This window comes from Hippoglossus hippoglossus, chromosome 21 (genome assembly GCF_009819705.1).
Source record: "Hippoglossus hippoglossus isolate fHipHip1 chromosome 21, fHipHip1.pri, whole genome shotgun sequence".
In the NCBI taxonomy this organism is placed as follows: domain Eukaryota; kingdom Metazoa; phylum Chordata; class Actinopteri; order Pleuronectiformes; family Pleuronectidae; genus Hippoglossus; species Hippoglossus hippoglossus.
The window spans coordinates 9,239,989-9,263,370 of NC_047171.1; the positions used below are offsets into that span (position 1 = coordinate 9,239,989).

The 23,382-nt window shown below is 39.9% G+C and overlaps 1 protein-coding gene across 2 annotated transcripts; it reads left to right on the forward strand.

Annotated features, from left to right (window-relative positions):
* Nucleotides 1-4,723: 4,723 nt before the first annotated feature.
* On the forward strand, nucleotides 4,724-19,115 carry LOC117755240 (coiled-coil domain-containing protein 138-like). Of its 2 annotated transcripts, none has more exons than XM_034574845.1 (17): nucleotides 4,724-4,879; nucleotides 5,318-5,357; nucleotides 6,035-6,149; nucleotides 6,222-6,322; nucleotides 6,671-6,837; nucleotides 7,077-7,214; nucleotides 7,634-7,753; nucleotides 8,368-8,445; nucleotides 8,578-8,697; nucleotides 9,269-9,421; nucleotides 9,551-9,691; nucleotides 11,207-11,402; nucleotides 13,899-14,069; nucleotides 17,841-17,979; nucleotides 18,453-18,578; nucleotides 18,623-18,680; nucleotides 18,722-19,115. In XM_034574845.1, coding segments are annotated over exons 1-16 (1,896 nt in total). In that variant the 5' UTR covers nucleotides 4,724-4,789; the 3' UTR covers nucleotides 18,624-18,680; nucleotides 18,722-19,115. The 2 variants fall into 2 exon arrangements, with proteins under 2 accessions (XP_034430736.1, XP_034430737.1); XM_034574846.1 differs by having other exon boundaries at nucleotides 9,551-9,667; nucleotides 18,453-18,599; nucleotides 18,644-18,682; nucleotides 18,724-19,115.
* The last annotated feature ends 4,267 nt before the right edge of the window (nucleotides 19,116-23,382 follow it).

The following is a 23,382-nucleotide window of genomic DNA, read 5'->3' on the forward strand; positions in this document are numbered from 1 at the left end:
GTGTGATGGTAATGTACTTATTAGGTAATTTACTGTATTAGATTGAAGTGGTGAGAAATGATGATTAACAATAAATTAGAGGGAAATAACAGTCATCAGTTAATAAAATTTATATTTCTCTAGAATAAAATACAATTTTATACTTTTTTCTGTAATTTTCATCTAATGAGACCAATTTAAAAGGCATAATTGTCTTTATCTGGACAGACCTCTCCAGCAGATTTAGGGGGGCAGGGGGTCCTTGAAAAGTTTCCATATTCAATAGATGTCTTTTATCCTTCTTTCTTCTTTCACCTAACTAGGTAGAAGTGTAATAAAATAGGCAATATCAAAATTGTCAAAAGGACATACATGCCCTTGGAAAATGTTCTTTGTTGCAGGGGGAGAGAACCTCTACTCTACTCTACGACTCTGCTCTACTCATAGATATAAGAAAAACACTTCTCTTACTCCACATCCTCTCTTACTTACAGTTTTCATTAACAAGAACACACACACACACACACACACACACACACACACACACACACACACACACACACACACACACACACACACACACACACACACACACACACACACACAGAGGAATCATTTTGCACCTCTTACCCTCTTTACTATAATCAATGAATCCCATTTGTGTTTCAGCAGAATAATTAGACTAATCTAAAAGTCTGATGAAACTATGGAGCCTTTGAATAATTACAACATTTTCATAGATTTCCATAAAACAAAAAAAAAAAAGTAACTTCTAAGGGGGCTTCCCGCAAAGTGGATTTACTTTACTCCTCCTCCCAGTTTCCTGAGGCCCCAGAGGCCTTGTACAGTGTGTGAGGGGTAAACATTAAAATATTCATGCATCGATTAAATCTGTAGAAATTAATCTAATAAATATAACCTGACAAAGCAATTACGGGCTCTTAAACAGCAGAAGTTATTATGAGAATAAATCCTGCAGGGCTCTGGTGGTAATGCTGATTGCATGAATAGATCCAGCTACTAATCTACAGTGTGGAACTGGACAACTATAATGCTGGTACATTTTAAAACGATCATAAACAAGGGATACAAACAATATGTCATGTTTTTTCTATAAAATGGAAAGGATGTCACCATAAAATCAAACCTATATATGAATACAACAATGTTATCTCTGTTCCTTTTATTTGATTAAATGCCTTTCAAAAGACCCATTACAAAGAGTTATAGATATTACAGTTCCCTATATGTACCAATTTAATTGTTAAATTATTGAGTATACTATACTGCAATTTAATTGCATATTTAAATATTTTTTGAGTAAATGTATCTTTTAATTGGTGGTGTAGCATTTTCTTTTACATTTTTTACAGGTATTTACTATTTACTGTGACATTGTTCAGTGTATAAGCTTAACTGATAAAAGTCTAACTATCCATCTGAGATAATATTCCAAAGTTCCTCTGATCAAACCACTGCAGTTCATCCTCCAGTCCTCAGTGATTATTGCACTTAAATGAATGAAATCTGGGGAAAACGTGAATATGGATAATCACACAGATGAAAGAGCCTCATTCCAAATGCATAATCCATGATTGCCCCCTATTGATCCAACCCTGCGTTATCTATTAGGCTTCACATTTTTACAGGCTTATCCCGAAAATGTTTCAAATATATTTTTAATATGGAAAAGCCCGTTAAAGTTCACCCCCCATACCGAGGGACACAGTGTCTTGTCCTGGGTCTGAGACTGTGTAATTGCTCGGGGGCTCCCCCTGAACCCCAGATCCATCTTTACAGCTTGCATTAGCATACATAATACTGCTCTGTGGACTCAAAGAGTCATGCCAATTGAAAAGCAATCTTTTTTTTTCCTACTGCAGAGAACTGCCACCGCCTCTTTAATTGAGTGTGAGAGTGCATGCATTTGTACGTGCATGGTTTTGTGTCATGAAACAGGGGATAATTGCTTTTGCATTACAACATAGCAATATGCTGTTAATTCAATGATAGGGGTTGATTGCTTTTGTCTAGTTGTGGTCCCATGGGAAGGCACGTGGTTGTCAAAAAGAAAATAAACCTGGGGGGAAGACGGTAACTGCCGGCCCCATCCCGTTAGGATTGTCTGTAACAGTTTCTACACAAACACTTACAGTACACAGACAGCTGCGTGTGAGATACAGCGGCCTTGGGGGTCCATAAACTCTGCTACAATAAAGAGGAGGATTATACTTGATATAAGCATCCCACTGCTCAGTGGGAATCAAACCCAATCATCTTATCCTACCATTATTTGCAGCTATATTGCTTTTCATCAAATTGCAATATGTGACAACAGAGACGTAGCTGCAGCGTAGAGTCAAAGCATGCCATGTTTGCTCTTTAGGAATATCTCCACTGACTCTCTCCGACCCTGCGTGTTGTTTTAGTTTGGTATTTGGCTGCAGAGAACCACGACAGTGATCACATGCAGGAGGATTTCATAATCGAAAAATACAAAGGTGGCTACTGCTGTATCAGTGGGGACTTTCCATTGACTAATAAGCCTATAACTTTAATCTGGACTAGGAATATAACCCTTTACGTTAACCTATGACCTGATCATGATTACACTCTGACAGACGCATGCACACACTCCACCAATGTGTCCAATATTGTCTCTTTTTGGCACTAATTGATAGAATAGCACTAAACGAACAACCTGTATTAACAATTGAAATAAAATTGGTGTAATTTCCATTCAAAGTGGACAAAGCAAATAGCTCCTGAATCAAGATCACTTGTTAATATGTTTGTCGGCGTCAGTGATACCCTGCAGGGACAAAGTGATGGAACATGAGGATGTGTGTTAATGGCGGTGGCTGCTAATTAGCCAAACAGAGAGCGGGGGCATTAATCGTAAAAGCCTAGTTGTAGGTCATTCAAGTCTGACTGAAACTTGGCACCGCCTGCCCGGATGTAATGGCTAAATGCTACGCTAGCGGCTCGTGAGGGACTCGGGGTGCAGCGAGGTTAATCTGTGGATACCCTAAACAAAGATGGACTCTTTTGTCTTCATGTTATTCCTGAAGCTCCTCCGAATGGATCTTTGGATTTTGTTTAGTGAGCAGACAGCGAGTTTGCATTACCGTATCTTATCATTCATAACTGTGTAATCAGAATATTCTAAAATCATCACTTAGAAATTCAATTATTCTCCAAAAACTTTTAAAGGTATTTCTTGACTTCTTGGATATCAGCAGTTCAAGGGGCCTAGAATACTTTGAGCTGTATGGTTTTTGCTCTACTGTATAAAGCACTTAGACTTAGACTTAGACTTAATTGTCCCTTGCAGGATATTTGTTATCACAGTAATTTTAGTGCAATCCTTTTCTCTTGATATGCTTTCAAACACAGACCGTTTACGACACGACCCCTCAAGTTTTGCTTGTACAGACGTGTCACCCCAAGTTCTTATGAGGTGTAACACCTCACTGTCACTCCACTGACTGCCTTAGTCTTGTTTTTGCCGGGTGACTAAAGCCTGTCCCTTCGCCTGCGCAAAATTATGAGGAATGTCGAAACGGGTCACATGGCTGTTCAGACTGATTTAGAACCACGTATGAAAGTGGACCAAATCTGATTGGAAAAGATCAGATTCCCTGTGATTTGTGCTGTTCACATTGTCATTAAGCAAACAGATCTGGGTCGTATGGAGGGGGGGGGGGGGGATCAGAGAGGTCAGTTGGGCCTTCTAAGTGGGATCCTGTTATCTCTGATGAGGCACTGACACCTGCTGGCTCATTGGTGTAACTACACTGTGTCTGAGTGGGATAGACCCTCCATCCATCAGCCTCAGAAAAACACAGTTTGCCTCAGGGACATTAAAAACAGAAATGAGATCAACTGTGCACATTTATATGCTTAATAGAGCTTCTGAAAACCTTGATAGTCTCTTTCTTCTAAAATGCAATATAGCTTCTCGAGGTTAATCGTCTCACTTTTGACACTTTGACATGTTGACTGATAATATGCTGATACCTGATTATAACCCTATTAAAAGCCTGTGTTAGAAATGTAGTGAGACCTATAGAGTTTAACTCCCAACATTTTAGAAGGACACAAATATAGTGAAATTAATGCAGCCCGACATGAAAAGGAGGTTATAGCCAAATCATAAGGAAATGAAAATGAAATAGAACAAAGGGCTTCATTGACTTGACCATACAATTTATACATAGTAAGTATAGTGGCCATATTTGTTTTTGTATTTTTCTGACTGTTTGCTTTTTCCCCCCTATTCCTTCTTATGCCTATTGACTCATTGTTGAAGTTGAAAAAAATGAAAAACCATTGAAGAAATAAATGAAACAAGTACAGGTTTGCTTTTTGTTTCTAACCAATGATACATAGATGGCATCTATGTCCTGCTGCTCCGCTAGATGGCGCTACTCGTGGTGTGAAAGATGCTTTAAGACACACACACGTACACACACACACACACACACACACGCGCACACACACACACACACACACACACGCGCACACACACGCACACACACACACACACACACACACACACACACACACACACACACACACACACACACACGCACACACACACAGTCGTTTACAAGCCATAACGGAAATATGATGATGAGAATTTCAAAATAAATCATCTCACGTATCCGACGAATAGGCACATAATTATAAAAGACGATTTATTCTGAAAACCTCCACCGGAGGTTGGCTTCACCTTGAGGTTACTTGACACCGCAGGCAGCTCAAAGTGCAGCTAATCAGGTCTGAGGAAGTTGTAGCGGCGGTAATTATGAACCAGCAGGTCAGAGACACTGAGGCGGATGTGGCAGAAACTGTGGAGAAGCTTAAACACAAGTATCTGGAGAAGAAGAGGAAACAGGTTTGAGCTTAAACGATCATTCAAAGGAGAAACGAGACACCTTCGTGGTTACAGTGAATAAAACAACATGTCAGTGAGATTACTGTCACCAAAACAATGCTAGCGTGCTAACACTGTCGAGCTTGTGACGTCTGTTTACTTTTACTTTAGCTAACCAAGTATAAACAAAACGACACAAAACTTGAAGAAAACAAAGGAACTAGTTACAGCCACCGTTAACCTAGTTAACTCACCAGCTCCTGTTCTTTGCCAACTGTGAAAAACTAGCTAATTTGTGCAAATTTGAACTGCAAGCTAGTTGTTGTTGTGTCACACTTTATGCCCTCCAGGGCCAAAACAACCTATTTAAAAGAGATATGACATAAACGTCCATCCTTGATTCATGTCTATATATTGATCTGTATATATTGATATATGAATGTCTTGTTTTTGTTTTAGTTGCCACCTTCAGAAGACTTTCCCTCAGGAACCAGTGATGGTACGTGAACCACACATGACCCTTCACATGTTGCTTTCACCTGAAGGGTTCTGGATTCAGTCTCCATCATTATCCACACTCGTTCATATTCATAACTAGAGTGGGACTCAGTCCAGAGCATTTTCAACAGTCCCCTTATGAACCAAAACCAAACCAGTTAAATTCACTGGATTCAGATTTTTGTGTCGCTTGTTCAGGTAGTTTAAAGGTGATGACATGGAGTCAAGTCACCATTTATTGAAGTCTTATTGGATTGATGGATTGATGGATGCTTTATCTGTACAATAAACACATTTAAATCCATACATTACCATCTGTGCCATTAACAAGATAATAAAAAATACATAAAGTCAACATGTATCTGAAGTCTCTTTCAGGAACAGATTCATTTCCTCTCGGGTATAGTGACCACCAAAAGTAAGGGGCTATTAAGAACTAGTAAATGTCAATACATAAAATACAATTGTCAAACAATAGCACAATAAGTTGAAACAAACTTACTGGTGGCTGCATGGTCTCAAATAACGGGATTTGTTGAGTCATCTTATAACAAATCTTCAATCAGATAGTTTGTTTTATCTGACTCGTCGCATCACACTGGTCTCAACCCATTTGTAATTGACTGATATGAAAAAAGGCCTAATATGTCTAACATAGCTTCATGTTGATTCTTTCAGAAGCAGTACAAGGGCTCATCTTGTCCCACAGACCCAGACAACAAAGCAAGGAGTTGAAATGCTACAGCAAAGCTTTAAATGAGCTGTTCAAAGCAGTTACCAACCACCCTGAACAGTAAGTCCTGACATTACAGTGCTATAAATCACAACTGTACATGTTTGTGACTAGTAGGATGTCTTTTCTCAGGTTTGGTAGCGATCATAATAGTCTGCATGGGAGTAATGAGGACCTGAGTGAGGACTTTGCAGCTGCTCCACTTCAGGACTCTCAGCTGTTTACAGAGACAGGTGAGTGTGTTTCAGAGCAAGGTAATGGTCATGACTGTTTGTGCTTTCTTTGGTAGAATGCTAGTGATACCTGGCCACTTTTAAAGCAAACTCAAAGTAGCAGCTGATGAAATAATTTCCTGAGGGAAGTCATTTAAAATTAATGATTTCCCTTGACTTGATGAGGTCTTGCATATAAAAAAATCCCCCTCAAAGGATTTGTGCTTGAAATTCACTAGACTAGTTCTTGCAATTCATTTTCTTACTTTCCTATTATTGTAGAAATTTCAAACTTCACAGTCCTTCTCTTTTATAAATGCAGAAGATAATTGGCAATCCTTGGACTCTACTTTACCTCTATTTGTCCAGATGTGACCCTTCCATCCTGTCTGGATAATAGCCCTGGGTCCCATGAAGCTGAGCCAGACCGAGAGTTGCAGAGACCAATCAACCAGTTCCCTGACTCATGCTGCTCCTCATCCTTGGTACCAGTAAAGGTTTACGAGGAAATGATGACCATCTATGAACAGCTAAAGGTGAGAAAGCAACTTGGTGTAAGCTAACTGATGTGGTGCCAGATGACACTTACAAGATATATATCCAGCATTACACACCAACTCAGAGTCAGAGAATGTTATGATACAAGGGCTCTTGTGTGTTTTTTTCTCTCCATTTTGTTCCCCATGCTGGTATTTAGTGATTTGTCAGGTTCAGTTTGTGTTAGAGAGGGAATGTTGTATATAAATGATAGTTAAAAGTGCCTGTGTGTTTACAGGCAGAGCGACAAGGCCAGCAGCAGTGGGAGAGGGAGCTGCATGAACGAGAGAGAAGGCTGAAACAACAGGAGGAGACTTTTGGGAGGCTGGCCGGGCTGGAAGAGCTGCTCCATACTCGCATACTGGCTGTAGAGGAGGTCAGACACACACAAAGACTCAAACCTGTCACATTTAACACAAGGGAAGACTTTTTTATTTCTTTAAACACACATTGTTCCCATGTTTCCTTTGGGGAAGTAATAATATAGTCCCCGAACACAAACATCTTCTAAATACAGATATTAATAATACTTAATAATGTCCTAACATTATATATGTTTATATTTTTATTTATATTTATTTTCAAATGTGATATGAAAAGATGACTTTGAACAACACACTGCTTCAAAGCCAAATCTAACCGTAAATTGCCCCGTAAATTGGGGTTGCGGGTATAAACTAACCAATGAAAGAAATAAACCAACCTATGCTCTAGACGATGCTTAGTAGTTTAATTGAACCCCAGAGTTGTTTCCATGAAGACCAAACAACATAATCTAGCCTGACATGTTATCAGAAACACCAGCAGGAGCTCAGCCAGCTGCAGGATCTTCTTCGAGAGAGGAGCAAAGAGAACAAGAGGCTCAAATCCAGCTTTGACACCATCAAGGAGCTGAATGACAACATGAAGAAACAGGTCAGAGGTGTTGATATTGCATCTGTATATTTTTTTTTCTTTTGCTCTTAGGTATTAATGTGATCACTGTGTGATTGTTATGGGCGTCATTGTAAAATAATCTAAACATTTAGTTCAGCTGGTTTTGTTCACAAGAACTTTTTTCCTCATAATGAATATTATACAACCTATTGTGTTATTGATTGTGTCAAAAACTAGCGTGTGTGTTTGACTAGAATTTTCTCTAATTGAAGACACTGGTAAAATATTCATTACAATATGGATGGAGAACAAAGATCATACCAAGCTATTCATTATGTGGACCACTAGAGGGCACCACAACCTAAACCTCTTGCATTTGGATGTTGAATAGTGACAGTAATAATAATATCTTTGCTCATGGATTCATTCTCTGAAGTGCTTCACAAATAAAAAATTATAACATTAACATTTCATTGATTTAGGGTCACTGAGTTTACTCTTGTTTACTTACGTTTTAGTGTCTTAGAAGTAATTTGTTGCTTTTGATCGAAAGTCTCTGCTTCAAAAGCAAATTTGTAAGGAAATATAATAATTTATCTTGTATCCCCTAGTTTTGCAAAACCTTTTGATATTCACTGTTTTTATATCAACAGCTGAATGAGATCAGTGAACAGAATAAGAAGTTGGAGAGTCAGTCCAAGAGGGTGCAGGCTCGACTTGAGAACCTTCAGGTAACAACACATCAACCACTTCACAAAAAACTAAGTTAAACCAAGTTTGATGGCATATACAAACACAAATGTTTGGTTAAAAGTGAAAACAGATGATTTTCCATACATTAATTGACCTATTCATTTTTTCAGAGGAAATACGAACACAGCATAGCATCGAGAGGTTGTCAGAAAGAGAGCATTCAGACCATCGAGAGTATTAAATCATCCAAAAAGGAAAGAACTGCTGCCCCTGGAAGACCCAGCATCAAGGTATTTTAACGTGTGTGTGTGTGTGTGTGTGTGTGTGTGTGTGTGTGTGTGTGTGTGTGTGTGTGTGTGTGTGTGTGTGTGTGTGTGTGTGTGTGTGTGTGTGTGTGTGTGTGTGTGTGTGTGTTACAGTTTAATGTTCTCCAAATCAGCAACATTTGTCCCAGATGTGGCTTCATTTGATTGTTAATGTGTTCATTGGTAAACCACTGCATGTTCTGCGTTCTAGAGGCACGAGGACACATATTGAGACTTGAAATTGTATCCTCAATATCTCCACACTCCACCCTGCCAGCTGCATGATAAATCACAGTTGGTGATTTTATTATAACTTGTTAATGAAGATGAATATACTGCTGAATATCGATGCATTTTTCACACTGAACACTGATTGAGTTAAACTTTCCATGACCGTAGTTTTCACAGCAATAATCACCTTTAGGCTCCAGTATGAAATATTCACATAAGACGCCTGTATGTCCTATGACTGAACTACAAATAGTCAGAGAAGGTTGCAGATGACAAATTTAGCAATAATGATTTAACCCTTTTTTTTGATTCTCCTTCCTTTTAGGGCAGCTCCAGTCCCACCTCACTAAAGCTCCTGGCACTTTTATTGGACTGGGTCCTTGACAGACAGACGTTCTCATCAGTAGCAGGAAATGAAGGGAAAGGTGCCGGGCAGTGTCTACCTCCGGAGGCTGTGCTCAATGACAGATGCCTCAAGGTGGCGCCTTCATTCCAGCTTCACTCTGATCATTGAATTTTGTTATAACTATCATCAATCACCTATGCTGTCATGATCACAAAAAAGTTTTATTGTTGTCACCATCACAAGTTTTCTTTGTTTGCTCAGGTGCTGCCATTATTAGCAGATCAGCTTCATCACACACCTTTGTCTGAACCTGACCTCCTCCTCAACCTTCTCCGCCTCATCCACTGGGCTTTGAGACACATGGACAACAGCACACAAGTAAAGATATTATTATTTCAGAGGGTGAAACTAGTTACAGGATGATTAAAGCAACAATAAAACATGTGGGGGATGTATCTTGTTAGCCTCGCTGTTCAGTTTTTACTTATTTCCTTTTTTAACAATGAATATCTAGAATGTAGGATCGACATGATGGTTACATTTGTGAATCTGTCTTATATATGATGTTCAGGAAGTGTTCCTGTTAGTTTGACGGACATTTCTTAATCGGTTGAAGTGTTCCAGAAAATGATTCTGCATCAGATCACTACACCACAGTCACAGCATGTCTATCTGTATATTATTTCATGAGACTTTACTGTAAACTTTGGGTAGCTAGATACTAATACAAACCGTGGCACCATGAGATTTCCTATGTATTCTTTTCATTTTGTTATTTTTTGTCAAATACTGCAAAACAAAAGTTTTTTTCGTACCATTTTCTTAGTTTTTGGTGTTTGGTCCATACAGGAGATAAGTGTAACTGTACAGAAAGCTGCTGGTTCACTTTCACAACATCCTACCACAGAAACCAGACATGACACACAGTTTTCCCTCGCCACAGAGAGGAGCACACATGCACTTCAAGCAGGGGATATCCACTTTATCGTCGTCTGGAGATCCTGTCGAGTCCCATCTTGTGTTCCGTCGAGAGGCGCGGTTATCTGAAGTCCCCTGTCTGTGCTTTGAACCAGAGTCTGCATGAGAACAGGCTGTTCCTGTGTTATGGCTTCGATGAGGATCTGTGTCATTATCCATTATATGGCCACATGGCTAGAGGGCCCCCCCCCCCCCCAATAACAGATACTGTGCATCAGCCCTTGCTGGTTGAAGGGGTGATGGGTGACAGGACAACTTCACTCTGATACTACTTATTTGGCTTGATAACTTGCTGCAATCTCCATCTTATTCAAACCACTGGATAACACCCTCCAGCCCATATCCCCCATTAGCTTTCTATCTAAACTCTTAATTCCAGCTATGGGCCAGGCTCCAGCCGTCACCCCCGGACCACTTCTTCTCTCCCCTCCAGCTCCCAAGCTCCAGTCCCCTGCCTTCTGCTGCAGGGAGGCTCACCCCTCTGTGTTTGTTTGTCAGGCCATGTCATATCTGCTCAGTGACATGCTTGATGTTTAACCGGAATCACATGCTCCCTTATTGTTGCAGCATGTGTTCACTTTTTAAGACAAAAAACAACCACTATTGGGGCCACAATACATAAATGGAGGAAGGAAGATGTTATTTAAACTCTTATGGTAGGCAGCGACATGTAGTGAGTTTGAAAAGCACCAGCTCTCCAGTTCTATGGGAATACACAAATCTTTGATGGTAGCTGTAGCTCAATGCATTGATTTATTAGCTGGTGGCTCCCTGACAGGCAGACCTTGTTTTTTTTTTATACAGACTTTGAAGAAGCTTATTATGGTCATATCCATATTTTTCACTGTTATGTAACAAGTAACTGGATGTGGGCACAGTTATGTATTATTTTGTGTGATAACCAATGTGTTTAAACTAATATATGTGTATTTCACACAGCATGTAGCCCTCTCTGCCACTCTGCGACGGATAGGAGAGGAAGTGTCGAAGCCAACTGCTGTGCTGCAAGATCCAGACCTGCCCAAGTCCTGCAGTGTGATTGCTGGACCGCTCAGGAACTGTCCCCTTTACAGGAGCACCTGTCGTCACACGCGTATCCTCTCCACCCTCATTATCCTCCGCACCGTCACACAAGGTATTATTACTGAACACACATGTACATATTGTATCTTTGGCATTATAAGTTGTGGACTTCAGCAAGATGGTAGGTTAGAAATTAAAATAATGAATCAGCAAAGAATGTAACTATTATTTTCAAGGAAATATTTCACTGGCACTCTCCCATCCACATAATTGCTTCTTTTGTCTATCCAGGAGTCCAAAACCCAAAGATGTTTCATTATATTGGTAATCAAAACAATAAATAATGTAAGAAGAGCAACAAATCCTCACATTTGAGGAGCAGGAAACCGCAAATGATTTTACCGCAAATGAGAATTTTTCTGTTACCATAGCTTTGAGATGGAATCTGAATTTCCACACATGATAGATTTCCACTTGGGATATGCTCAAATTCTGCCTGATGAGGAAACCAGACCAGGGTTGGTGTCACAGACTGAATTTTAATCAAAACCCAGCGTACATCAGTCAACAATAACAACAGTTATAAATTCTATTATAGAGCTCTAGACTTTGGTTTTAATTTAGATACTAGGAAAAAACAATGTGGTCTCCCGCTCTTGTTAATGGGAAGATGATGAAATATTTTGGGTTAAAGTTATTTATATCTCAGCAAATGGTAAACACACATGTAGCAATATCTCAATGAGTCAAAAAGCAGATTTGAAGTAAATAGGTTGCAGGTGAAGATGTGGTTGGTTTAATTTAACTTGGACCTAGAAAATATGAGCAGTACATCTGTTAACACTTATCACACCTTACTATGTTAGCACCCCACCTGTGTAGGTGTGAAGCCACAGACAGGACATTGTTGTTATCACACTCACTTACAGTGCTGTGTAAACTTCTCATTTCAATTAAAATTTCCTTGGTGGTGTTAATAAAGAGTGTAATATAGAGTGTAAAGAGGCAGCCGCAGCTCAAAAGAGCTTCACTGCGCTTGTCTGTCTGCACCCAACTATTATAGTTGATGAAACACGGCTGTGTTAATCAGTTCAGTTTATTAGGTGATACACACGTAGCATGTTGGTGTAAGATTCAAGATTCAAGAGTTTATTCAAGATGGTAACGATGTAACGGATGGTAATGGTGGTCCGTCCATCACTGTAGTTCAGACTGAAAAATCTCAATAGTTATTGCATAGATCCATGACTCCTGAGTAAAATGATTGTAACTCACTATGAGTGTATGAATTTCGGTACAGACGGATATATCCTAATATATATCCTAAGGGTGGCACTTTGACCAAACTTGTTGTGCAGCCTTGATTGAGGGACATATTTCTATTGTGATGAGCAAGATCAAAATATCAATTCAAAGATTGGGGCTTAGTCAATCTTAACTATAACTCTTTTGAGAATTTGCCCAATCATCACAAACCTTGGTAGATATCTGAAGGCTTTGGCTGGGAATAGGCCAACCAAAGTATTTTCTACCAATATGGGGGGAGCCACAATACAAATACCCCAAAATATGTACCTCAAAGCCCAGTGGTCAAGATTTCATAAAATTAAGAGGGCTGGCTGTAGAAGTAAGAATTAATGAAAGGAAGTTAAGTGTTTCCACCTGTATTGAATAAATGAAAACGGGTATAGACATTCAAAGTCTCCAAAGGATAAATTATAATAACCTTCATTATTGCTTAACTTTCAGGTGGAGCGAAGAGGCAACACATTTATGAATATGCTTCGATGATCATCTCATAACTACATTTAAAACAGGATGAGATGTGGCATGAGCTGAGTGTTTACAAGTTTGGAAAGCGTCAAACATCTCAATCGGCTGCATTGCAAAACTCATTTTAATTAAAAAGGGATGTCGAGCTTTTAGCTACATTTCCTCTGCCCCCTGACCTCCCACACTATAAAACTCAGGGCACACACAGTGGATGCAGCCTCCATTTCCTGATGTATTTCACGGAACTCTCCTCTAAACTGACCTTACATCTGCTACTAATGCTTTGGGCTCCCTCACTATGTCGCCCTATAAAACGATTTTCTGTCCATCTGCTCACCAGGTTTGCTTTCTCCCCTTGTCTGGATTGATGTAAAACCAGATTAGTCATAATAGTATATTACCCTTAGTATATGTGGGGGTATTACCCAATAGAAATCTATTCTCTCATGTCAGGTTGTATAAATCTCACACTTCTAAATCTCAGGATTATTCGAGGCGATCACAGATCATATGTTTGATTTCAACGGGTGTGTTGGATTTTGGACTTAAAGTGAACAGCAGAAGAATGGCAGGCGTTAGTTGGGTTAAGATGTGTAAGGGCAGGTGGGGGAGTAATTTCCTGTTGCTGAGCAGATACAACAATAAGAATACAGTATATATGACAAAGATAAGATTTGTCTCCATGGAATTATTTCATCATTTATCTTGCAGTCCCAGTCTGTGTCAGCTGAAAAACTATATTGTCATTGAAAGAGGAAAATGACTCTGCCATTTAATGTAAAACAGAATCAAGGATCTCTTCATGTGAATATGTTTCTCTTCATCCTGTCTGCAGCTGACGTGTTGGCCCAGGCTCTGGACAGCCTCCACACCGAGCTGACATCCGAGGAGAGCCGAGGCCTGTTCATCCACTATGGAGGAGTGTGTGTGCTACTCATGGTGTTAAGGGCGGGCCGTGGCTCACACGCACCTATAGACATCCTGATGCAGCTTACTGAACCATCTCGTAAGCATGTGCCCTGTAACTGCTGTGGAGGACCATGGACTGTATATAGAGATGGGCGATGTGTCTTTACATTCTCCCTCTATCTGTAAATGAAGTCAAAATATCTTTGACACGAACAATTCCATCTTTTTAGTTTAGTCTATGTCCCATCACCATATACAAGTTTAATCGAACTGTAAAATTGAACGTGAAAGTTACACTCTGTGCGGTTTCCTGAGTCAATTAGTGCTTCAATAGTACCTTACCTGTGACCTCAAGAGTCACTTTTAAAATTACTCTGTGAGCTTTGCCTGAAAAATCATCTGTGGTTGAAGCTTCTGTAATCACTCAGATTTATAGACTGTCTTTACTATCACTATTTACTTTGATTAATCCCAGCTCCTGCTGCAGCGTCTCTCCACCCCTCGTCTTCATATAAAAACCACATGTTATATGTAAAAGTCACTGCACTCACATCAATCATAAGCACTGGTCAGGCAGGTTTACAAGTTGAGCGCACAAAACTTTGGACGTCCACCACCTCTGGGCTCTTTTTTTGTTTGAAAGACAAGAGTTGATGGAGATGGACGTGGAGGACCATCTCGTAAGCATGTGTCCGATAACTGCTGTGTAAGACCATGGACTGTATATACAGATGTGTCTTTACATTCTCCCTCTATCCATAAATGAAGTTAAAATATCTTTGATACGAACGATGCCATCTTGTGCATTCGTTACGTTGACTTTTTAGTTTAGTCCTTGTCCCATCTGCTAACGTGTAGGAGTCAGGATTTTTGACCTATTGCAGGCAGCCACCAGGTGTTGATCAAGACACATAGGCTTCCTTTTTCAGGAGCTGTCATGTCGTCCATCTTTATAAACAGCCGATGTGTAGAACCCACCACCTTTGTATTATTATAAGACCGCTCTGAGGGTAATGAGCTGCAGGTTTTTACATCACTCTTCACATGAATGATCTGTATAATGTACATTAACTAAATACTCAACTTCAGTTTGAAAGAAGAACACCGGTCTGAAGCATTTTAAATAATGTAGTTTTTAAAGAAAAAATCTGATCTTCTTTTGATAAATTAGAAACTTTCCTACTGTAAAAATTATGTAGCCTCCAGGTATGCTGGTAAATACAAGTTTATCTTGTAGACGGTTGATGTTGTAGAAAGCAAAGTCTTCTCTTAAGTAACAGCAAGAAACAGAAACATACTTTCTTCCAAGTATAATCGAACTGTAAAATTGAACGTGACAGTTACACTCTGTGCGGTTTCCTGAGTCAATTAGTGCTTCAATAGCACCTTACCTGTGACCTCAAGAGTCACTTTTAAAATGACTCTGTGAGCTTTGCCTGAAAAATCATCTGTGGTTGATGAAGCCTTGAAAGCTTCTGTAATCACTCAGATTTATAGACTGTCTTTACTATCACTATTTACTTTGATTAATCCCAGCTCCTGCTCCAGTGTCTCTCCACCCCTCGTCTTCATATAAAAACCACATGTTATATGTAAAAGTCACTGCACTCACATCAATCATAAGCACTGGTCAGGCAGGTTTACAAGTTGAGTGCACAAAGCTTTGGACGTCCACCACCTCTGGAATCTTTTTCTGTTTGAAAGACAAGAGTTGATGGAGATGGACGTGGAGGAGAGAGCAGCTGCAGTGTGTTTGCATGGAATAGCGATTTTGGCAGGGATATGAACCATATCATTTAAGACTGCTGTACGCTAACACACAGCAGAGCTGTACACCAGAGGCGGCTGAGGCCAGAGCTGTGCGTGTATACATAGTTGTGTATGTCAGGGGGACTGTAAGTCTACCAAGAATTGCTAATGATTATGTTTTACAAGCAGTAATGAGGGAAGACGGTAAAGGGGTGAGGGAGAGGGGGAGAGAGGCTTACACCTGAATATTGCCAATAAAACAAAACAAAGAGGCCTAGCTCGACGCAAAGCACTCAGACAGACAGGATGCCTGTGGTCATACTGCGACAACTTGACGGCTTGTATAAAGTTCAGTCACAAACTCTAAAATTTACACAACACATTTTGTGATTGGCGCAAAGTGCCACTCGAACACTCTCTGGTAACAGTGTGTTACTGGCTTTGACTGATGTCTGGTAAACAGTGGGTACATTAACCAAACTTACAGTGGATTCAACTTCCATGGTCACATATGGACCCACTTTCTGTGTATATTTGCGTTCTTTTCAAGCTCGCCACAGTAGAGAAGATGTGTTTGCCGTTGTATGTTTTGATAGTGTTGCAGTTTCACGTTTCTTACTATTTGTTTATCACTGCACCTATGTTATTAATCGTGAAACGCACGAGGAATGTGTGGGATGTGGCACACATTTAAAAGAAGATCAGAATCAGAAGACCGGGCTTTTAGATAAGATGGAAAATAAGATATTTGTGTCCCGGAAGAAAATGGATGAATTGTTTGTGAGGATTTGCTGCCTTTTTTTACTTCAATTTTACCGTAAAAAACAAGCTGGTTGTAAACAGCTTTGACTTTTCTGTGACATTTTATTACATCCGCTCTATGCAGTTGCGGGCAGGTGTATTGTAATTTTCTGCATCTCTCTGGGCAGTTTTTAAAAACATTTTTCCTTATTGATTTGGCAGCATAAGCATGAAATGGGAAGAGAGAGAGAGGAAGACGTGCAACAAAGAGCCAGGTCAGAATGTAGTCGACGGCTGCTGCAGGAGGGCTCAAGCCACCGTTTATGGGGCACCCGCTCTACCAGGTGAGCTAGTGGGTGCCACTGTCAGGCAGTTTGAATCCAGTTTGAATTAAACTTGGCACATTGGTTAGGAGTTAAGTCACTATTGATTTTTTTCAAATCCGTCAAAGGTCACAGTCACAGCACGGGATCAAGGTCTTTGAGAATTATGAACAATTATCATAAATCTTGGTTGATATGTTCAGGTCTTGGTTGGGAGCTGGCTGCAAAAAACAACAAAAAACAGTTTCCTTCACATTTAATGAAGGGGGGGGGGGATGAAAGTGATGGAAGTGGAAATGAGTATGTGATTGGGCTGCACAGTCTTAATACAGAGTTTAACCAACTGAAGTGACTTTGCTGTGATTTTGTTCCTGGACCAAACTATCCTGTCCTTCTTTATCCTTCTCTTTGTATCAGATCCTACCTGTCCTATCCTTTCTTACCTGAATCTGATCCTCCTCCTCCTCCTCGTCCAATCTTCTCCTGTGATTTAATGCAAACAGAGCTGCTGTACCATGCAGCTGCAAAGAAAAAGTCGCTCTGTGGCTCCGATTGTATTCCCTCATCCACATACGTGGTTTAAAACAGCGAAGAGTTGCTTGTTTGAAGGAGCAGGAATGTAACTTTAGTAGAAACAAATGTTTGTTTATTAGGAACCGACTAATTTTAGGATTCATGAGGTTGACATTTGTTCCTATTAATGTAAAAAATGTGCAGCTTCCATCTGTGTGGATTGATGCTGATGTCCTTCTTCTGTTTCATCTCCCTGTGTGTGAGGTTTTTTTGTTTGATGAAGGGAAGGTCAGAGTTAACAGTGACAATATGGACGCTCTTCCAAATACAATAATCCCAGAATCCTTCTGACCAGCATCTGTGTTGCTGTCTCATTCAGTTTGATCGTTTGAGTGTCCATGTAGTTTTCATTTCCATGCAAATTTAAAAAGTATGACCAAATGAAATCTCCTCAGAAGTTTTAACATTAGTCAAAAATGTGGTGCTCATCTGCAAAATGGTTTTGTTAAAGTTCTGTCTTCTTCTGCTGTGCTTGTGTGCAGGCTACCTGAATCCCTTCCTGGAGGCTTGTAGCTGTGAGGACTTTTTCCGAACAGCATCCCTGCTCCTTAAACACCCTCGTCTGGAGCTCCCATCACTGGAGAAGCTTTCTATCCTGCTGCAGAAACTCTCCAGCGACAGGTAGGCACAGTGATCTCCATACTGATGAAATCACACACGGATGTGTGTGCACTGATCTTGGGTACTTAAAGGGATAGTTCTCAGAAAAATGAAAATATTTAGTTCAGGGCCTTATGTTGGGAGTGGAATGTGGAAAATTGTTGGTGCCTGTCTTTTGAACTTGCAAATAGCTCAATTATTCAAAACAAGATTTCAGTCTTGCCTACTCTTGTAAAAACATTACTCATTGTTGTGCTGCTGTTTGCGTCTTGTCTATTTTTCCCATTGTACACGATAAAATGTTGCATAACTTTTAAATTTGTCAGTCGTTGAATTTGTTGTCAGTTTATTTTGACTCTTTTCAGCTACTGTCAAGTCTTGTTACTCACTCATATTTATGTTATTATTCAATGTGCATAGGGATATTTTATCAGCACAGAATGAAGACACGTGAAGTCTTTTGACTGACTGTTGTTTGGTTTCATTTTGTCCAGGAAGAACCGTCGTCTGTTTGAGCTGAGCTCTCTCCACCTCCAGATACAAGAGCTGCATCACAAAACCAATCACACACACACTTTCCTCTGCCTCAACCTCAGGTCCATTCTCCACAACCTTAAATAACACACACACACACACACACACACACACACACACACACACACACACACACACACACACACACACATCTGCTGGAGTGGAGGGTTTCTTTAAAAGCTCAGATTAAAGAAAATTCTATTCTCTTGAACACGTTGCTCGGTCTTTCAAGTCCACCCCAACAGTAATTGCTTTATGTCCGACTGTAAAGTTCCTCTGCGCTCCGTCCCTCTCTATAACATATGCACACCCACATTCTTTATTTATGTAGTGATGTTTTTTGAAGTTCTCTTGTCTGTCAAAAGTACTTTAACGTTGTGTATGTTTTTGCGCTTTGTGACTCCTCTTGTTTTCCGTGTCCCACAATGCTAATCTGATGTTTTTGTGTTTTCTGTGGTGGAAGACCTTGTATAAAATGAGTGTCATAGTTCTCAGGGGCCTTAATGGGTGTCTCATGTGCTCAGAGGAAAAGAGCCTGTGACTACGAAGCTTTTTAATGGCAATAAACAAAAAGAACTAAAGAACATTTAAGATCGGACTGCATATAAAAATGCCATAATGCATATGTTTTGTATCAACGTCTTATTTGTTTGCATGGGTGGGTTGATGGGAGTAATGGCCTCAGTATGGGACACAATGGTTGTATTGGTTGATGGGGAAGATTGGAGGGACTGGAACAATCACAGCTGCTATTTAAAATATATTTATAGAAAACCAATGGGAAGTGCTTGGCCGCTCAGGATTACAAAGGGTGACCTAACTTGTTAAGGCTCCGGAGGATCTGCATTCCAGAACCCTGTTAAATTCTAAAACCTTTTTCAGGACAGGGTTCTACGAGGCTGGGATTTGCTGGATCATGTGTCTTTGGATCCCTTTTATTGTAGACTATTTTATTAAGTGTACAGGAATGCAGGATTTGAAAATGTAACCCTGAAGAGTAAACAAAACCAGTAACACATAAATTCACAATTAATAAAAACGAACATTTGATGCAAGAAAAAGCTTGGTTCTGGGGGGAGTTAGATTGAGTTTCTGTAGAGACTCGAGTCTAAAGAAAAGCTTTCTTTGATTTTAGTTTACACAGGGTTCACACATGCATCTGTTATTGATAGCAGGACTGATAACTAAATTATGCCTAATGTGTTTGGTTGCATTTTATTTAATTTCTCAACAAACAATGCAGAGATCTTCATGAAAAAAAAAATCTAACATCTGTTGAGTGCTTACATTTATGAACATGCATTTTTTGCAGATCTGGAAGTATTTTTATTGGGGTGATCTTTCTTCTGCTACATAAATTCCTATCAACATTATCAGAGGGTGAATATTTTCTCTGCGTTTTTAATGTAATTAGTTTTCAGAACATTTCTGTGCACATTGTTTACATCTATTAGAAAACATGTATATGCAGTTTGGTGATAAAGTGGCCAATCAACCATAGCGGAGGTATACACTCTCCCTAAGTGCCCCTCTAGTTTTTATTTGTCTAAATAATGGGCATAATATTCCTGTTTAATTCAACATTTTAGCCACTTTTAAATGGATGAAATCTGTGTTTGAATACATTTGATGTTTTAAAAGAAGCGAAAGGTCCAAATTTAGTAAAAAGTGGCATTTTCTCTCATTGCAGAAGTGTGACACTCGGTGTTTAACCTGGAGGCTTCAATCCACCTCCTGGAGAAAACCTTTGAGAACAAAGATGTTTGAAATGAAACGTTTTGCCAAAACAAATGCAACCTGTTTTAGATGTTTGAGTTGAAGTGAATCCTCGAGTGATAGCAGACGCTTGGAAACTGTTTACATCTGCACAAAGCATTATGGTTAATATAATACAGTAGTCCCACCGGCGGAAAACAGAGACACGCGCTGGTACTGTAATAGAAACGGGCATTATTCAGGCTAATAACCATGGAAAGAATCAGAAATGGAAATCGGACAAATTTACGACATCATGCATCCATTAAACAAGCTCAGCCACTCTCGTGTTGATCTGCGTTGAAGGTTCTGGAGCTTACGGTCCGAGGTGATAAAGGTTCAGGAATGAGCTGGCCTATAGTTTAGCCCATTTAATAAGGAATGTTATTACCCCAAATTACTTTGGGTTTTAACCACTTCTGTTATTATGTGGCAGGCACTCGAACACATGGTAAACGAACAATGGTAAAAGTTGTGTTGATATGCAAGATGACTGGAAAAAGACTTATTTTTACTGCCCCTTTAAACAATTATTGTGCTGTTATCCTATAAGTAGGATCATTTTATTCTCTTCAGTGGATTTAACTAAATTACCAGGGCACAGATAGAGCAAAACCCCCCCTTTTTCCACCAAGCATGTAAGCCTGATTAAGTTTTAGCCTACACTAAATTCTTTACTCTGTTACTTTTTTACTGCTTCAGTGACTGTAAACAGCCACAAGCAGAAGGAGATTATGTTATGAGATAAAAGAGGGTTTTGTTGGCAGCACCGTGGAGGAGGAGAGTATTTACATTTCTCCCTCATTGGGGCTGTTGTGAATTTCGTCGCATCTGGATGATATCAAATGGAAACAACAGGCTTTATGATCAACAGAGGAGCAAACTGTAGATAAAGGCCACGTAAAAAAAATAGTTTTCATCAAGTCGCCCAGGAAACACGACATTAAACCCGACCTTAGAGGGCAGCCTCCGGACAGCCTCAGATCTTGAATTGGTTGGCATTAACGTTATGTGATCCAATCAAAAGTGAGTGTGCGTGTGTTCACACCCTGCATTAAAATGTGACTCCACGTGCGCGTTGTGATCGGATCTCGGATCGGATCTCACTTCAACGCCCTGTGTGCAAATAACTCAATCCGATCTGAGTGCGTTCACACCTGTACTTATAAATCTCCGCTTCTTTCTCCACACAGATTTTCCTCAGCGACCATGTCAGTCCTCGGAAATGTGAAAAGCTCCTATGTCACTTTAAGGCAGATGCAGTGGTTTGTGCCGTCACTCTGTAAAACCCTCATAAGATTATCATCCACTTCTTCTGCCTCGGCTCTGCAGACAGAATACAAATTAATTGAAAACAGGAGTCTAGTGTGAAGCCGCTTGTCACTTAATGCCTCCATGAACTCATCTGTTGTTCTGGCGAAGCAATAACTTGGAGCCACTGGACATAATGGTGACACATGACAGCCTCTCAGATTTGGGCTGTTCATCAACTTAGAGAATGAATGTAACGATGCCAGGTTACAGATCAAGCCAGGCACATCTCTGTTTGTCAGACCTGGCAAACTAAACTGTCCTAATGTCTGTTTTGTCCTTACTATCTTTTAAACATCAGTTTCTCCGTTGACTAATCCCAGCCTGGCACTGATTAAAGATGATGTGACACGCTGTCTTCTCACTTTCTGCTGGCTCCAAAGATGCTGAAACGCTTTGTAGTTACAGAGACAGACGTCGGTCACAAACATTTCCACTTAGACAATTATAAACACCTCTCAGTGTGATGCAGTCACCGCTAGTGACCTCACAAACATGTTTTTGAACTCAAAGTTTTTGACCAAGTTCCATGGCCACTTTCAGTGAGGACAATGTGATCAGACGTAAGATACAGTTGAAATCTGTGGAAAAAGCTTGATACTGATCCTTTGACACTTTTATCACAATATTTTATTGTCAAGGTCCAAACTAAGCCTCCAGCCCAACACCGCTTCAACTGATGCTCATATTATACAGAATCCTATTTCCACACAAGTGACATTTATTGTATTGATGGGCACAGATTTTCCTTAACCTGAACCCAGTTTTAAATAACTGATCCAAACAACATACCTTCACCACAGGGTATTTTCCACATTCACGATATTTACTTCTTTGTGCAGATATTGCAGGAAGCAAAAAGTTTTAAAAACTTGGCATTGGATGCAAAAAAAACAACTTATATGTTGACTTTGAATTAAATCTGGGGTGTTGCAAAATTGTCCCATATTGATGTCCTTGTGTGTATATAAATTTGAATAAATATATATCTAATTTCTGTAGTATGGAATATGTCAATGTGTAGAGTGTATTTTCACCAAAATACTGCAGATAAAAGACACAGAAGCAGTATATTTTGGCAAAAATATGACAATGAGCAAGTGGATTGACAGATTAAAATGGGAAAATTTATTGTAGCTGACTTGAATTTAAGGTGAAGGAACCTACAAAAGTTCCCACAGCTGCTTTTCAAGCATAATGGGAACGAGTCTCTGACAAGGAAATACATTTTGGGTGGAGTATCACATTAACAAGGCCTTATTGCCTATATGCCTCCTTCAGGAACTGCCGACGGCTGATTTATTTACTTTCATGACTTCAGTGAGGTCTGGTCTGCGCTGCAGTCAGCACAGCGGTGTCTGGTCCGTGTTCTCTAACGCGCTTAACTCTCACCCACAGGGATTTATGTGCTGATCATGATTTATGTTTGAGGTTTTTTTCAGTGGACCAAAAATTCAGAAAATTGCTCGGCCTCCTCTGGTCTGGCTGGTAAACCTCATTAAAATGTTATTTGGTAGGTGGGAGGAGGCTGGCAGGGGGAAACATTAGCGGTTCCACTTCAGCACAACCATAAAATCAAGTCAAACGGCGATTTGACGTGGCAGACCACCAAATGTATAATGTTTCCACCAGCCGCAATATGCATAAATATGCTGATTGAGTAATGCAATAAGGACATGGAGGTTGTGGTAATATACCTGGCTGTAAATAAAGTTAGTGTTTGAAGGAGCTGAGAGTGGAAGCAGCTGTCGGGGGTTATTCTTTGCAGACGGGCTGGGATCGCACTCGCTCCTAAATTTTGTTTGGTTTTCACTTATTTTATTT